Genomic DNA, 18,762 nt, shown 5'->3' with positions numbered 1-18,762 from the left:
AGTCTCTCTCTTATTATTGTTACAAACACCAATTTAATTGTTACATCGTTAGAAGGTTTTGGCACGTTTAAGAGTAAAGATAACTTATAAATAATAATACTGATGAATAAATTAACGTAGTACATCAATATATTTACACACACAGTTCGAACAAGTGGACGGAAGACAATGCCATTAGTGTTTCTACTAGAAACCATTACAATTAATTCTGCAAGGCCTTAAAGTATTACGATTTAGATTTCTTTGGTTTGATTTGTACCCGAAGAATGTCGTTGCTGACTTGTTTCACTCTGGATGCGTATCTAAAAAAATATAAGATGACTGTATTAGGACCACATCACGATAACACGATAAAGAATTTTAAATCATCTAACCAAAGAAAAAAAGGTTTCGAGTAGGAAAATTAAAGTTCGCACGCAATGTCGAGTCGAACAATCTGTATCAAAAATCATTAAGTTCTAAAAATAATGCTTACTCAACATTACAATTTTTCTTTCTTTTTTTTTGTGTTAAAATAGCCTTACAAACAGGAAATAACAATGCGCCGAAACCAGATTTTTCAGTGGGAAAAACCACTAAATTAGCGAGTAGCTACATCATTTTCTAAGGAATATTCACGTTTTTCTCGATAAATACTTACACCAATGAACTCAGAGTTTCCTCCAGATTACATTCGGCGGGCGAGACGTTGACGAACATCAAAGTTTTCGAATTACCACCGATCGAATCCTGCATCAATTGCGTTAATTTGTTGTTTCTGTATGGTATATACGATTGATCCATTACTAAAGCCGCGATGACGTCAGCCAGAGCCGATAGTGACTTGTTAATGCAGTTGGCCTCCTAAAATTCAAAATTAGAGTTAAGAATACAGTAAAATTGGTGATGTATGTATCAATATATCGTCTTATTACCTTTAACTGATTAGCTATAGCTGCAGATTTTCCTACCCTTTCACTTCCAGCCAAATCAATCATGCTAAACTATAAAAGAAAAATTCCTTATTGTTGTTGTTATTATTCAGAAATAAAATTTAATCAAAACAAAGAATACTTTACCTTTCCTTTAAAGAAGGCCCCCGTTAATTTATTGTTACCTTCTATATTTAAGCTAACTATGAGGTGAGATCTGGAACTGTTGGGGTTCATCTCTGCAAATTATCATCATCATTACTATATCTTTGTTACTGTATTATAAATAATAGCGAGGTTGAGGCCGAAGTTTTCAACGCAAAAACGTGTACGCCTAGAAGTTTGACAATGATGTTTAGAACGTCAGTGGAATAATGCTCGACGTTCCAAACGCCATTGTCAAACTTCTAGGCTTAGAGGAAAGCGGCGCCGAACGTCCGACGTACACGTTTTCGCGTTGAAAACTTCGGCCTCAACCTCGCTAATGTAAATATACTGTACAGTACTTACTTGTCGATGCTGTGTGACGATTGTTACAGGCGTCATAAAACAACGACACTAATTGATTTGCGTCAGACACTTTAACGACACTTGCACCCTGAACATAAACTTGACCGTTGGATAATTTCTTAATTTCTAACTTTTCCTATAAATAATTCATAATTACGAAATCTAAATAATGATATTTTTAATTAATTAATTAATTATCGATACAAACCTCCGAATTTCCATTTTTTAGAAGGTCAACGATCGTATCGTTGTATAATTCGAAAATCGAAGAAGAAACGGAAAACTCTTGTTTGGCGCTAAAACCAAGCGAATTAATTAGGTATAAACGAATTAAAATTTAAAATTTATGTTAAATTCATTAACCAGGCATACTTGTTTTCGTTAATCAGGTCGAAAACTTTATAAAAAGAACGAATCGCTAAACCGGGGTCGTCTTTATTCCCGATTAACGTGTAGGTTTTTCCCGAACCCGTCTGACCGTAAGCGAACAAACATACGTTATATCCATCAATAACAGATTGGATGAGATCCTGTAACATAGATTTTTTGCTGTTAAGGATTTGTATCGCTCTATTTAATATTCGTTCACATATAATTTACCTCTGTATCCTTGAAAACATCCTCCTGATTTGTCTGCGACGCGAATACCCCGTCGAAATGGAATTCCTTGCAGTTTTTGTTCGTTTGTAAAAGAATTGTATATTTATCTGGACTTTTTATTATGCATTTAGAATTCTAAAGAAGCATAAATAAATATTTAAATAAATAAATTCTTTCGAAATTCTTTTAAAAGATAAAGGATCCATCTACCTTTTGTAATTCTCCTTCGTTGAAAGGACGTATTCTGCAATAAACGCGTATTTTACCTTTCATGTCTTCTACTATATTATAAAATTTCTTTCTCAACGCCTGCAAAAGTTTATTGTTGTAATTATTTCGTTAATGATTATGAAGCAGAATATTAAGAAAATCTACACAAGAAATGGACTTGTGATGATACGTAGGAGGCCTTACTTTATCAACACTACAATTTTATTATTACTATGGCTTGCTTAACAAATGAGGCCTGGTTGGGGCCTGAGCACCATTTTATTTCTCTCGGGTCCTGTAAGAGCGTATTAACGCATGGGTATACCCAGCCGTGGAGGAGGCCTCGCCTTCTTGGGGCCTCATCTCACTGCTCGCAATTGACATTTTTCTTCTGTTTGTAATTTAAAAAAAAAACAGAATTCACACTGTAGTTTTTTTTTCTAAATATTTTTCTACGGTCAGGCGAAGTTAAAACTAAAAATTGTCATGGTTATAGAGAAAAGTGAAACGAATGAATAATTATATGCAAATATATGGACTTTTTTTTTCTTAATGAAGGATTCGGTTAAGTGAATTATTGGTGCAAAGGAGATATTCTGATGATTTTATAGCGACTTTTTAAAGAGAGAATTAATATTTATGTAAACAATGGTCACGCACGAAATGTGAATCTAATCGTAATAAATAATCACCATTTCTTTCCGATAACTTTCTAATAAGATGGAATTTTTCTGTTGAAGCGTGATGATTTCTTGTTCTTTCTGGTGAATTTTCTCGTTTGATTTCTTTTCCTGAACTTGCGACTGATTCAGTTTGTGTTGTAACTGATCCTTCTCTCGTTCTAGTTCATTTATTGTCTACAAAATAAAATAAATGATAAATATGTAAAGAAATTATTGATTTAGAAAGAAAATATATATATATAATTTGAAACAAATTTACTTGTTTCAACGTAAAAACTAAATTATCCTTTTCGAAATAAATCTTGTTTTCGTTGATTAAGGATTGATTTTCTTTCTTATGATTGTCTTCCACGTTGTGACCGATATCTTTTTGTTCGCATCGAACCTATAGAAATCACATTTTCAATTCATTTTCTACATTTTTCGGAATATTTTACGGAAACTTACCAAAAAGGGAATTCGAGTTTTGTCTTTAGAAAGTCGATTAATCGCTCTCTTACACCCTACTTGAATGGCAATATCCACTCTCTTCTTTTTTAGATTCGTTTCTACGTACTTCTACATCAAAAATATATATTCTTTATCAATTAAGATAATCGTAATAAGTTACATTTTTTAAAAAATTCTATCGATAATGTAAGGATTCTACTTGTAATTGCGCTATTCTATCCTTGTAAACTTGAATGGTAGAAGATAGAACGTCGACTCTAGAGGAACTGATGGTTAATCTTTCCACTTCGCTCCTTAACAGATCCATCTGAGCTTTGGTTTCCTCCACTTCTAACTCCTTCTGTTCTAAAGATTTCGATCTTTTGTGTGGTCCGCATTCTTTACCACTCAACAGCATGCAAAGTTTCGCTCTGGACTCCGCTAATTTTACTTGAAGTTGAGCTTGTTCCGCTTGACCTTGCGATAAATTATTCTCTAAAAACTTGACTCTTTGCAACGTGGCTTTGTTTGTATTCTCTATCTCTTTATGACTCTCCTCCAGTTTTCGGACATTCTGTAAGCGTAATTTATATTCAGTTAACATTACTTAAACGATGTACGAAGACGATAAACGTTTAAAATCAATCTTACGTTTCTTAAATACTTAATTTCTTCTTCGCCTTTCTTTAACTTAACCGTTAATTCCTCCTTTTCTTTGGTTAGAGTGTTGATGTTTTCTTCTAATTTGTAGCACTGCGAACATTTTTGAGTCGACGAAACAGTAAAGGTTGCATCCGATGCTAATGAACCAATTTCTTGCATGGATTCAGTCGGCGAACCGGGTAATTGAAGATAATCTTCGTTATAAAAATCACCCTTAAAAATTAAAAATAATATTCAAATTACCAACACTTTCCAATTATAAATACGTGCTTTTTTTATTATTATTTAGCCAATCGCTTTATATTAACTAAGAAAGATCTTAGGGAGTAATTCGTGCGTTAAGAAGGCCAGAGACACGCAAGGTTGACAATAATTATAAACAAATAATTATAAATTATACCCTTAAGAGTTGAGTGGAAACGTGCCGATAAACGTACGTGAACTTATTTAAAATATTGTTTTCATTTCTAATTTTGAGAAGTATTCGTGTTTAACACAAGAGAGACGGGGATTAATAAACTTTCCGTCTATTTTTACGTTAAGTGATGTACCGCGCTTCAGATACGTTAGTAAAATTACCGTCCTGTTAATGAAGTATCGTTGCAACCAAATACTTTAAATACTTTCTTTTCTAACAGCGAAACCCGACCAACAACTCATTTTCATTAATGAAACATTAAAAAACGAAATGACACAGAGATAATCGCTTGTTTAACAACACAAACTCTTGTCAATTTATGTACCTGACACCGAACAACATTATTAAAATCTGACGAAGTAATTATATTCAATGCGCATGATTCATTAATTGATTCATATCTACTTATCCGAATAGGAATATTATTTTTCTTAATTGTTCCTTTGTTTAAATCGTAAATTTCTACTCGGAACAAAGAGGTAATTATGAATATTTCAGTTTATTTATTACGAAACATATTCTAGGCAAGAAAGTGTGGATTTTCTTAATATTCTCTAATCATTTTGATCTTTGTCACTCGGGAATTTGTCGATATTTTTGAGAAAAATGCTACCAAAAGTCTAGTAGTTTTATATCTTAGGATTTTTTTAAAAAATACAGTAAAACCAACCATTATCAATGCATGCAATTACGCACCACTGATCGTTCTCTTTTTTTCTTAGCAATTGACCTTCCCATGTATACCGCATAAGTAAAACAAAGAATGGAGACGATTCAAACCAACTGGAACTCTTTGCCTAATTAGGAAATTCCGAAATTCCCAACGAATCAACGAAAATCTTACCTTGTTTACAATATCTATATTGGGATCGGGATGATGAGAAGGGAACGATTTTCCACTATTCCTCTGCAACCAATCGTAATAAGCTCCACTGATGGGTGACAACCAGAAATTTCTATCGTCATTCCTGTTTCCATTCTCTCCGTTGTAATCCTTCAGACATAAGAAATTCTCTGGTAAGGCGAATCTTACGCTTTTCTTCTTCAAGTCTTTAGGTTGGGATCGGATGATCCCAGCCATCATCAACGACGTTGCCATAAATCTGTAGTAATCAATCATCATAAATCAATTCATTATCATACTAACGAGTAATTATAATAACAATTTAAATAGCATTAAAAATCATAACAGGATTCTTGTTGAGTCAAGTAGAACTACACTTAATTACGCATTCACAAAAATTAAGATAAACGTGGATCGTAACTGTTAAACAGCGCGTACATCTACAACCAGAACTTCATTTTTTTATGAATTTTGTAGGCATAAAATCACGATTTACATCATCTACAGGCGATAGTAATTAATATTTCTTAAATGATAGCATCATTAACGAGGTTTTTCATGCAACATATTCCATAAAACGCATCCGGATTATTTAAATCAAAATAGTTCATCAATGATCACCCCCGGGGTAGAGGAAGCATTGGACATGAATTTTAACGCAAAAAGTTTTGAAATTTTATCAATCATAAATGGACTATTTACAGATTATTATGGCTAAAAATTAGGAAAAAAAAAACAATACTTAATTTTTTAAGAATACGGTTATAACTTTACAATGATAATAAAATATAGAGATTTTAGCGAATAAAGTGAAAAAATTCCTACCTATTTATCTATTTTATAGTATGGTTATTGCCTGCATCTGAGGGGTAAGCGATTTGGTGGTTAATTTGTTGATAAATTCCATAACACAAGCTGGCTCAAACGGTTTGCAGGAAGCTAGAAATACTTTTTGGTTATAGATCGAAAAATTCCCGTATCTAGTATTTTCTATAACGTTGCAAGTTCAAACCGATTTCCGCAGCTTGATGAACGCTTCCTGTCAAACTACACGCTCCACCTATCACACCGTTTTGAACAAACGAAAAACACGGCTGTCGAAGGCGGATTTAAATAAAAATAACATCCTTTGTTTATCCAAATCGAACAATAATTCTTTCAGTAGCATCGAAATTTATTTGCATTTAAAACACAAACTGTGGAATAAATAAAAAAATAAGGTTAGAAAAGAACCCACTAGACAATAGATATTCTCTCTCGTGTGTTGTTCCTACGAGGGCGAAAATTTTTAGTTGTGGCTCGTTTCGCTCAACGTGCGATTGTAATTAAACAAAGAAAAATTAGGGTTTATTCACATCAAACCCCCTCTATAAAATTTTTCCAACAATAAAATTGTCAACGTTCGTACTAAGGATCGAACACGAAAGTAATGCGGTGCAATAACATCTGCAATACAAACCTTTCATTAGAGCATTAACACCTGCAGCATAACTTCTTTCTGGAGTACTAGAACAGGTGCATTCTTGTAAAATCAGTTCATAGAACTGAGCCCTTTTTTTTCGCCCTACTGGCTCACTGGAAAATGTATATTCTTTTTCTTTTTATTTTAATTGTATCCCGAGGAATTTTCTACGTAAATCGTTCTTTCTCTACCTTACGCTTATTAATTAATATCATAGGATACTCGATAGCTTATAGACGTATCGAAATGGAGATATATCTATATTAATTATCGATGGGGTGAGTAAGATAATAATAGAAAAGCGAGAAACCAGTTTCCTGCGTAATCTATTTTTGACATCTTTAAAGATAATGTTACGCTTAATATTACGTTCCTTTAAAAAAAAAACTGCGAATAAGTACGTAAATTTAGACGGAGAATTCGCATCTTTAACAAGTTTTGATTGTAACTGTAAACTTTGAAAAGAAAACGACAAAGACTTACTTTGAATGTGCAGCTGTTAATCGGACTGTGTAGTTGGAATCGTCACGAAGCAAAGAATCCGGGCACATCACACTAGGTAGTGTGACAAAGCGACGTATCCATCCAAGCGTGCCTTAACAGGAACGGATTGGGAAACAGTAGTATTAACACCACAAACTTGCCGCCGTTTCCCCCCTTCTCTCACTCTATCCGCTACATCTAACGTATAAACATTAAGAAACTTATAGAACTCGATACGTCACGAAATGTTGGAAAAATGAAGGCGCATTTCCATTGTGGAACGTGCACGATCATATATATATATATATATATATATATATATATGGTGATTCAGATGTTATCCAGAATTGATGATGATTTTTGATTCTTATCGTCCATTAGATGCCACCCGTTTTCTGATTGATATCATTCTGTAGTTATAAGAAGCGGAATGGCTTCGGGCGCAACAAGTATTTATGACATTTTCTCCATTCGTCATACATGAATCTCACATTTATCTATATGATAATTGTTGGGCTTAATCGTTTTTATAACACATAAATTACCGAGTTAATTTATTAATATTTTTTTTTTTTATAAATTTCCTACGAAATTAATAAACCTTTCTTCTTCTTAGTATAATAATAATGTATATAAATTTATTTATAAAGTATCTATTCCTCGTGCCTATTTCCCTCTTTTTTTTGGGGGGGGGCCAAATTCAGGCCTGGATAAAACTAAGAATTATTTTCTTAGTTAAAACTTTTTTCGTGTTTAAGCTATTTAGATACTCTAACTACAAAAATAACTAACACTATTAATCCATTATCAATATCATTGGCTAAAAATGGCTGCGAGCAGTGGATCGGAAATATTTACGACTTGGTCATTCGTCTGGTGCGATCATAAAATGTATTCTGGTGTTTCGGGCGTGTTTCGTATAGTAGAAGCGACCGGTACAGGTGATGCTAAATAGTGCGTCGTCAATTTTATTTAAAGAAAAACCCTTCTAAAAAAAGAATTATCTACAAGGCCAGTTGGACGAATTTCTGTAATAAAATAAACTTCTGTAACCATTGTTACACTTCTGAAAAACAAGACAGAAAAAAACATATTGTATTCATTGCGTTAATCTTCTTGAGAACTTTATAACGAGGTGTATAATATATATATATGCACTTTCCTCATTTGATACAATCGTTAAAACAATTAATTTATATTATTTTAGAACGATTTTTTATTTTAAGAATTTTCTAAATTTATCTCCGATATTATATTTATTTACTAGCCAAATATTTTATGGAAATATTTAGTGTTTTTTTTCCTGGTTGGAGAATGATTGGGGTGTAACGTCTCGTTGAACGTCACACCCATTTTGATTCTAAATTATACGCTATTCTTTACTCGATTGTGATTCCAGTTCGTGTTGTATCGGCGTAGTATCTAGTCGAGAGGACGACTATTTTTAATTAAATAAAAATAAAAATGAAGCTAGTCGATTTATTAATGTATATATATATATATATATATACATTTTAATATAAGGATCGATCAGTTTAACTTTATTTCTATTGTTATCCAACCGTTTCGAGTCGGAATTGAAGAGTAGCGACCATTGAGTCCTTTGAAGAATCCATTTCTGGTGAGAATTGTCTGTTTCGATCTGGAATTAAGTAACAGAACCTAACACTAGAAATAAAGTTAAACACATCGTCCATTCTGTCGTATGAATTATAGTTCTATTTATACTTTAATAGATCAACTTAGCGTCATTTTTATTTTAGTTTGTCGTATTATTAATTTATTATTCGATATTATTACTCTTGATCGAGTTTTAAAAATTTAATAAATTATTACTCTTTTAATTTTATAATATATATATATATATATATATATATATATATTAAATATAAATTTGTGTACATAAAACGCATTTTCTCGATAAAAATTTCTTTTCCCTTTTATATCTTAACCTATTTTTCAGTTATTTTTTTAAGGACTAGGGTATTTTTAAACTAGTAATTGGAAATCAGAAAAAGTTAATAATAGTGGTATAAAGTTCTGTAAGAAGGTTCAATAATCGAAATAAAATTTTAATAGATAAAAATAAGACTGCTCTTCCTTTTTGATCAAGTCGTGCAGCCAAGCCATTACCAATTGGATCAAATAGTTTACGGTCAAGTGGAACATTTTGCTGTTTTTTTCTTTTTGCGTCTTCTTTGGTGGATGTAAAACCAAGTCGTTCAACTGAAGATTCTATACTTATTTGCCATATACATGTATGAATTTATTTCATGTTATATAGCTTGTAATATTTTATATTGGAGGCCGGATGCACGACACACTAAAACACACCAATCCTTGGGTTTGAGGATGGTTTGATGGGACAGCACCACACAAAGGCCAAAGATGTCTCCCTGGAGGACTTTTATGAGAAAGTGGTTCCTATTCAAGAGTTAGAGGCATGAAAATCTGGAAAACTCCATATGGTTAGTTGCTTGTTGAGGCGCGAACCCACCACCGGTGTTCGGTGGTTTTATCCATTCGGTACTGGTGGACAAACCGAAGTACGAAGAGCCGTAGATTATGTATATGAAAAATACAATGCATACGTTACATGCATTTTTTTTACATTCACACGTTACATGTTTTGCATGTGTTACAATTTTTAGGTTTTTTAAAAGTTCTTTAACTCCTTCCCGTGGAAAGTAAGAGGACCTTTTTTCCAAATGCATCACGAGGACGGCCGGGCGAGACAGCAGGGTCAGCATATCCCAATCAGATTACCCAAAAAAAATTTTTTTGAGACTTCTGACCTAAGTGTAGTCTCGAATCACGTGTCTTTAACCCGTTCAGTGAATGGTCTCGCCAAACGAGTTAATACCACATGATAGTTTCAACACATTCATATTGCTACTCGCGTAACTGGAAAAAACAATAATTGTTGGATGTGGACATCGATAAAACGTATTATTATACGATCACTGCATTAGGAACACCACGCTAGCACCCTCTCGGGAGTTTACCACTACCGAGATGGTGCTGCTGTGGTGTTTCTAATTAAGGATATCCTGTAATCGTCACGTCACAATTCGCTCCAGTCGTGACGTATTGACCTGTCATTTGCATAGTAGAAAACAATACGTGCCATTCGTAGAAAAACGGGACAACTTGAGTGACTTCGAGCGCGGACAGATCGTTGGGACTCGGAGGATGGGAGGATGAGTGCCAATATTTCCGAAACAGCTGCAGTTGCACCCGTCGGTTGTCCTCGTACCACGGTGTCCAGGGGGTACCACGACCGGATGGATCATATAGAAACCTCCATCATATCACACAGCCAGGCCTGCAACGTATGGTTGATTCTAGAGGTGAGCGTCGCGTGTCAAGACTGATTTCTGAACAAACACGTACCACAGTAAACAGCTTACTGGCCAGCACGATAGTGGACAAGTCAGACGTGTTTCGATAATGATATGCGACGTACCGTGTGTCGACTGGAATTCAATAGACGTCGATCTGCAGGAGCGCACCTGTTACCTACGCGTCGTCGCTCCCATGTGCGAGTGAAAGGCGCCACTAATCCTCGGACATGATAATCTGGAGTGACGAGTTCCGTTTCAGCATAACCGAATCTGGAGTAAACAGCATGCATCCCCGCAACCCCAATTGTGTAAATGATGGTGGTATCTTGGTCTGGGGAGCGTTCTCTTAGCTAGGCCTAAAGTCATTAATTGTCATACCACGATCCTTTAATAATGAACGATATAGGGACTTGTTAGCCTGGAGCACAGGCGCAAATGTGTTTCCTGACAACGATGCCATGTTTCAACAAAACGCACGATTAGAGGAACACGACAGAGAACTCCATACACTGGCCCCCATACTCACGGACTGCAACCCTATTGAACATGTTTGGGACATGCTGGAACGTGTGGCATAGATGCAAAATGTGCATCAACTGACAAAACTGTTCGAGCAGCCATGGATGCAGTTAAGATTAGAGAGTGTTCGGCATCTGGAGAGTCCATGTTTCGACATTTGCAAGCCTTGGTCATCCAGAAAGGTGAACCAATCCGTTATTAGACAGGTGTTCCTAATATAGTGATAGTGATACAGAAAATAAAAACAACGAACCGAAACCAACAGCATCAGAAGACGATCCAGATTACAAGATTAAATAACCATTTGAAAATATTGAAAACTATTGAAGAATCTGTCCATAATTTAAAACATTGTGTCGCTCTCATTCTATGACAATTGAAAAACTTTTTGCCCTGCTCGTCTACAAATCACTCTCTTAATATACTAATAATGTTGATTTGTTGAATTTGTGTTGTAGACTAGTATCTGATGGCCGCTCTGGGAACCCGAGATTTTATCCGAACGGGTCAAAAATCCATCCTGATTATGTATGGTCCCGTTAGGGTCTGGGCAAAAACATTATGGGCTTATTTAAAAACCCTCTTAGTGCTCTTAGGTTGGAGAGAGCCAAAAATTAGGAAGTATGCTGCATTTAAGCCTATATACTGTTGGGAGTGCAATCGCAAGCCTTGCGTTCGGGGAATTTCGGAATTGATATTTTAAAGGTCGAGAGAGTTGGCGGATAGAGGAGACTTCGTGTGTCGTCATATCTGGAGTAGAGTTGGAATTAACGACGATTTTACTCATTATTAGTATTTACAATTATATATATATCATCACTATCCTCAAAATTAAGCTTTTGGCCATTTTGTAATAATTAAAAATATAAAACTTTTTTAGTAAAATATCATAACAGATGGCACCATACGCAGTTTTAAATGTTGCCGGGAAAGTTAAGCAACTCGTTGCTGCGTTTTTTCCAATGTGTAAGTGTATTGATTGATTAGTTTTCGATACTGGCACGCAGTGACGCACTCAAGATTTAATCTTAGGAGAGCCGAGTTAAACGGATTTTTAATGCGACTTCAATAAAATTCCCACTTTATGCGACCGTTAATTCATAATTAATTTAATTAATATAGAAAAAGAATACACCATACAATATGAATAAAAAATGAATTTTAATTATGAGAATATTGAAAAATTTAATAGTGTTTGTTTTCCTTTTAGTTTTGGGGCTCCTTGGCCCATCTCCTGGGTGCCCCATTAAAGGTACGGGGGCGATTAGAAATTGGGGAAATAGCTTCTGGAAAGTCTTTACCAGAGAGAAACTCCCAAGAAAAATCTGACTTTCGTTTCGGGTGCCTTAATCTTTACTTGGCGCAATATTTTTTACATCTCGAATGTTTTTCATTGGATATCAATTGTTTTTGAGTAGTTTGACTAACTTTATCACTGCCTTTCTATTGGTTGCGAGTTAGTTATGACTATTTGTTTTGCTTCTGTAATAAAATTTGTTTTTCTATTGACTGTATTTTTTTTTTTTTTTTTTTTTGTAACTCTTTCCGTCCTGTGGGCACTAAGATGGCCTCTTATAGCATTGTGGGTCTAGCCGAACCCCATAATGGGGTTCGGCCAGACCCACAATGGGGCGGCCGGGTGGTGAGGGACAGGGACCGACATACCCGGATGCACCACCTCCCCGAAAAATTCCTGGGGATTTTTCGACCCGTCCGGATTCGATCCCGGGTCCCCCAGGGCGGCAGGCTGCTAACCTTGACGGCTCGGCCATCCGGTCGCTTTCTCTTGACTGTTTTAACATCAATGAAAAAATAAAATAAAACCAAGATTGAAGAACTATCTCCACGTGGTGAGTTCTGGTTGGAAAAAGGAAGTGCAAGCGAAGAACTGTGTATTAACTCTTCACGTTTCACTCAACGTTATGAATATAATCTGTAAATAAGTAACAATGATACCCATTACCTTAAATAATAATTTAATAATATACAATCAAACATTAAGAAGAGATGGAATTCCAAAAAGAATTTCCGGCGATTCTTCGAAATACGGGACATTTTTTTCCCCCCAGGAAATCCTGGAATACGTTACATTTCAGCGTCCTGATAAAAACTGCCGGAACAACGGAAGGGACAGGAGGTCAAAATACGGGATGACTGGCCACTTTAATTTGTATGGATTTTATCTGCTTGGGTAAATTGCATAACGTGAAAGGGTGATATTATTCAACTTTTCCATTAGATGCCATACTTTATCTTTAATAAAAAACTATTCTGTTGTAAAAAAGATTTGCAATAAACTCATGAATGAAGACGTGGTGGTGGTACCAGAATGAGAAAAATGGTTGAAACAAATTATACTTTTTAATTCGTTAATTAAATCATTGTATCCATTCGCCAGGTTTTCTACAATTTTATCGTCTTTCAAAACACTCGCAACTTCTTTAAATTCTGGGGACTTTAGTGACACCAAAATTTATAAATAAGAAGCTTAATTTTTGGAATTTAATTAAGCAGAGTAATTTTTACCGTATAAAGCTTTTCGTATATGACATATTTAGTATAGGAATGCATAAAATCAAATATTTAAACATCCTGAAAACACAGGATTAAACTTAGACTTCTGTTTTAAAAAGAAAAATTTCTGAGCATTTGATGATCAATGAACTAATTTCTTGTATGAAATTTTCTTTCAGTCCTTACCACAGTCTGTGTTAGTTTCATCACTTATTTTCATCATTGTGTCATTTAAGAACTCCTCGCATATGGTTTTCAAACGGGTTTTGCACACCATGCCAATGTGTAGTTTTATCCTTAACTGTAGGGTAAACCCAAGTGAGATGCCTCATTGGGAGAGCGGCCTATAGGATTGTTTATTGTTTCATGTGAAAGTATGATTAATTGGTTGAGTTGCAGTTGGAGTCAGAGGCTCTCCAAATAATTTTAATCTCTAAAATATAGAGTATTCGTATGGTTTGGGTAAGATGCCTACTAGATTTAAGGAAGAGATGCGTACTTTCATGAAATATTTATTATGAACTTAAATTTATTAATTTTAGATACTTACTGAATACAAAAGAAGATAAACTGGTGCAAATAGAAAAAGAATATATCGAACAGGGTTTAATTCTTCCAGCTGAAACAGTACGTACTAATAGTCTAAAAAACTATCAGACATTAGGCAAGAAAAGAATTTAACATTCCATATCGTACTCTTCACAGAAGACTTAAAGATAGTAATCTAGCAGGGAGCTCTTGGATAAAAAAAAAAACAATGCAGGTATCCAAAATGAAAAACATTTGTTTATCAAGTAATTAAGTTACAAAATCTAGAAAAGTAAAGACGATTGGCTTCGATGTAGGATGTACAAAATAATCTAGCAACGAGTTGCGTAACTTCCCGGCTATTATGTATTTTTATTCGAAATAAAAGAACTAATTATTAATTAAGCAAAATAAACAAAATTGTACGTGGCGCCATCTGTTATGAGATTTTGTTATAAAATAGCTTTTTATATTTTTAATTACTATACAACGGCAAAAATCTTAATTTTGAGGTTAGGGATTAGTTTTATAAAAAATAAAAGGTATAAATGTTAATAAGGAATAAGATCGTTATTAAGTCTGGCCCTACTGGAGATGCACATACCATCTCTCCACCCCTAGACCTGTAACCACCAAAATTTAATAACGTCAATGCCCCTCATATACAAGTCACAATGCCGAATTTCGTTAATAAATCTATACCTCATCCTTAGATATTAAGCGAAATAGACCCAACACATAGTTAAAAGGTAAAAAGAATTCCTTTTTTTGGATTCTGGAGGTCTCAAAACGTGGATATTTGCAAAAAGCAAACAAACAAAAAAAAATTTGGAGGGTCAAATCTGATACAATTCCAATACTATTCCTTGTTACCTATATATAACAGCCGGGAAAGTAAAAAAAAAGACACGAAACCTGTGCAATATGCTATACATTACAGAGTTTAATTCACTTCGTTCACTTCTATTAAAAGTTAACATTTAATTGTATATGCATTATCTGGAAACCTTGAACGACTTGTATGCATTGACAAAAACAGTAGGCGTTTCACCCGGTTTTACCCTGTATTAATTCACTTTACTTTGTTCTGATTCTACATCTGAGGTACTGTACCTTACAGTGGAACCTGGTTAACTCGAATCGGTCGGGGGAATTCGGACTTGGCGTTAAAAAATTTCAACTCACGGCGGTTCGGATAAAAATCATGATTTTGTGCATTGATTTATCAGTAACCCGTAATAAACCATCCACGTATATTTACGCGATTCTTATTATGTAGAACGTTGTGGGCCTCGGTCCCAATTGTAAGCTATACGAGTGTGTTTTCTGGCGATTTTTGAGCTATTTGCTCTGCTTTTCGTTGCTTTAACTCGTGTTCTTTGGGAAAGTGACTGTCTACCTCCAAGTGGTGAGGCCCGCAAGTACTGCAAGGGAAACCAAAGACAGGTTGCGTTTACTTTACGTTTGCCTATTCAGGCAAGTTTGCTGGGGGTGGTATAGCTTTTGAGCCTCCACTTCCGGGGACACAAGTTGTGCTTCCCCGAAATGAAAAGGAGGATCTCACGCATGGGCGTGATGATAACTTCCCTAGCCTTGCCAGTCAGCAAGGTAAAGGGAAGAGTGCAAGAGTCATCACAGCTAATCAACTACAAGAAGAACTTCATCAATATCTTATTGCCAACAAGACATCGAAGATAGGATCCAGAGATCATATTACCCAGATTATGGACAAGTTCAAGAAAATAATCGATTTATTGTCTGCGAAGGAGGATTTACTGCAGATGGTTACTAGTATAAAGGAACAACTGAATGAAATACAAGGTCAAGGACAAGGATTTCGAGGAAAAACTTTTGCTCAGGCAATTACTGGAGCGCCTTTGGTTAATAGAAGGCCTGTGGAATTCAGGGAGGTACTTATAGTGCAACCAATGCTAGGAGAGGAAGATGGTGATGCAGAACGCACAAAGAGGATTATAAAGGAGAACATTAAACCGGAAGTTTTGAGGATTGGTATTAAAGGTTTGCGGAAATTACGGAATGGAGCTGTTGCGGTTGAATTAGACAGTAAGGAAGATAAGTCAAAGTTGAAAGAGGCTGTAGAGGCCATTTCTGGTATGTCGGCAAAGGAACCTAAAAAGAAATTGCCTAAAGTAATAATTCATGCCGTTCCAAAGGAAATAGTGAAAGCTGAGTTATTTAAGTATGTTTTTGAACAGAATGAGGATATCTATAGGGAGTATGAAGAGTTGAAAAAATTTTCCCAGGATTTTGTGGTGAAGTTTGCTCTCGGAAACAAGAATAAACCGACTACTAGTTGGGTCGTGGATGTGACGCCCAGTTTAAGGAAAAAATTGATCAGGATTGGGAAGTTGAACGTTAATTGGGTCAAGTGCCCTGTGGATGATTTTGTTCCCGTGTGCAGTGTTTTCACTGCTGCAAGATGGGTCATTTTGCTCGGGATTGCACTCAGGAAGATCCGGTTTGCAGTCAGTGTGGTCAAGGACATCGGTATAGAGATTGCCCAAACAGGAATACTATAAGGTTGTGTATAAACTGTAAAAATGAAAAACTAGGAGATACAAGGCATAATGCCCTGGATAAGAAATGTCCTATTGTTCAGAGGATAAAAGCGATAACTATTAGTAGAACTGATTATGGATACGACAGCACTTGATACTATGCAGGGAATTACGGTGATGCAAATTAATCTTCAAAAGGCAGTTGCGGCTAACTCCGAACTGAATAAATGGATGGAACAGATAGATATTGCGATAATTCAGGAGCCGTATTCGGTCCATGGCTCCGTGGCCTGCCTAGGAAGGAGGTTACGTGTACTTCAAGTGAATGGTGGGCGACCACTAGCTGCAGTTGTTATTTCTAACAATGATATGGATGTTCTCTTTCATCAGGACTTAAGCAATTTTTGCTGCGTTTGCTGCGAGGTGCTAGTTTATGGTCAACGGATTATTGTTTGTAGTTTATATCGGCCATTTGGTGATTCGATCACTAGTACTTTGGAAAACATCAAGCGGATTGTGCGGAAGTTCCCAGGATATGCTATTATATTTTGTGGTGATTTTAATGTTCATTCCCCCAGTTGGGGTGGTACTGCACAGGATCGGGAGGCTGATGATTTCGTTGACTTCTTGGCTGAGCAGGAGTTACATGTTATTAATGATCCATTATCTCCACCAACTTTTGTGGGTCCACGTGGACAAAGCTGGATCGATCTTACCATCAGTAATAATCAAGGACTTGCTTGGATAAAGGACTGGGAAGTAAGGGCAGATAGCTGCCTTAGTGATCATTCCCCTATTTCGTTTAACTTTCAACTCCCAACGGTTTGTGAGAGGATTGTGAGTAGGAGGTTCGACATTAACAGGATTAACTGGTCAAGGTTCTTAACCAGGTGTACTAGAGATCTCCGTCCGTTGATTCAACGGAATTCCCCAACAAGGGAGGACGCTAAAGATAAGCTGGATATTGTTTTACAGAAGATTGATGATATTTGTGTGGATCGTATCCCGTTAAGGCATCCAGGGAGGCACCTTGTTCCATGGTGGAATAGTGATCTTACAAATATGAGAAGAAATAATAACAGGTTGAGGAGAAGATTCCAAAGTTGCCGAAATTGTATTGAAAGGAACAGAAGGAAGAATGTCTACCTTCAGTTTGAGAGGTATTACAAGGCTAAGATTAAGGATTATAAGCTGGCTTCTTGGAGAACCTACTGTGAAGAAAATTCGGCTAACCCGTGGAATTTTATTTTCAAGATAAGTACTGGGAAGCTAAAGCCAAGGAATATTCCTACATCAATTCAAACTCCTTCTGGATACACCACTTCCATAGGTGATACTATGAGGTTTCTTCTTGATCACTTCTTCCCGTTGGATGATATATTGTCTGATCAAGATATTCATCGACAAATCAGGCAGGAGGTGGGTGAATGCTACATGGAGTGGGACGACCCTCCTTTCACTGCTGAGGAAATCAAGGAGTGTATGAGGAGAATTAAGGCCAATCGGGCCCCTGGTGAAGATGGCTTGGTCATTCAGATAGTTCATGCAATTTGGGAAGTCTGTCCGGATGTTCTCCAGGAGGTTTTTAACACTTGTCTGCTGCATGGGGTTTTCCCTACCAGGTGGAAGAAGGCAAAGGTAGTTATAGTTCCAAAGCCAGGTAAAAGGGATATGATGGATCCTAGCAGCTTTCGGCCAATTAGTCTTTTGCCTGTAATGGGGAAGATTCTCGATGACTTGATGATTTAAAGGGTTATGTGGTATTGGGAGCATGACAACCTGTTAAGTGAAGTCCAGTTTGGATTTAGGACTCAACGCACCACTGATGATGCAATAAATAAGGTGATTCAGGATATTAAGGATGTTTTACATGATGCCAAGTATGCAGTTGCGATTAGCCTGGACATTAAAGGTGTGTTTGACTGTGCGTGGTGGCAGATTATTCTACATCAACTACCGAAAACTCATTGTCCACGGAACTTATATGATCTAGCGAAGGATTACTTCACTGAGCGTAAAGCTAGGTACACTTTAAACTACATCGAGGTTGAGAAGTCCCTCGAAAGGGGTTGCCCACAGGGCTCGAAGTCTGGGCCGAGCTTTTGGATTATTCAATTTGATATTA

At 35.9% G+C, this 18,762-nt stretch overlaps 1 protein-coding gene across 1 annotated transcript; it reads right to left on the bottom strand.

Moving 5' to 3' along the window:
• Nucleotides 1-30: 30 nt before the first annotated feature.
• LOC136979241 (uncharacterized) lies at nt 31-7,316 on the bottom strand. Its single transcript, XM_067275185.1, has 16 exons — nt 7,214-7,316; nt 5,269-5,527; nt 3,995-4,219; nt 3,564-3,917; nt 3,362-3,472; nt 3,174-3,299; nt 2,924-3,088; nt 2,232-2,330; nt 2,022-2,156; nt 1,794-1,951; nt 1,630-1,717; nt 1,422-1,557; nt 1,059-1,150; nt 915-983; nt 641-843; nt 31-302 (listed from the first exon to the last, which is right to left on the bottom strand). Exons 1-16 carry the CDS (start codon nt 7,279-7,281, stop codon nt 227-229), a joined length of 2,364 nt encoding a protein of 787 aa, XP_067131286.1. The 5' UTR covers nt 7,282-7,316; the 3' UTR covers nt 31-226.
• Nucleotides 7,317-18,762: the final 11,446 nt, after the last annotated feature.

The sequence above is a fragment of the Centruroides vittatus genome, unplaced genomic scaffold (assembly GCF_030686945.1).
Source record: "Centruroides vittatus isolate TY-2023 unplaced genomic scaffold, ASM3068694v2 contig_6, whole genome shotgun sequence".
NCBI lineage: Eukaryota > Metazoa > Arthropoda > Arachnida > Scorpiones > Buthidae > Centruroides > Centruroides vittatus.
This window is presented reverse-complemented; position numbering and strand designations above follow the sequence as displayed.

What these genes read in the sequence shown, in the direction of transcription:
- LOC136979241 (XM_067275185.1), bottom strand. Translation starts at nt 7,281, where the DNA reads ATGTGCCCGGATTCTTTGCTTCGTGACGATTCCAACTACACAGTCCGA. An exon ending in ATAGAATAGCGCAATTACAA is followed by an intron (nt 3,473 to 3,563) that starts GTAGAATCCTTA and finishes TTTTTGATGTAG; the next exon opens with AAGTACGTAGAAACGAATCT. An exon ending in AAAGTTATCGGAAAGAAATG is followed by an intron (nt 2,331 to 2,923) that starts GTGATTATTTAT and finishes AAACTTTTGCAG; the next exon opens with GCGTTGAGAAAGAAATTTTA.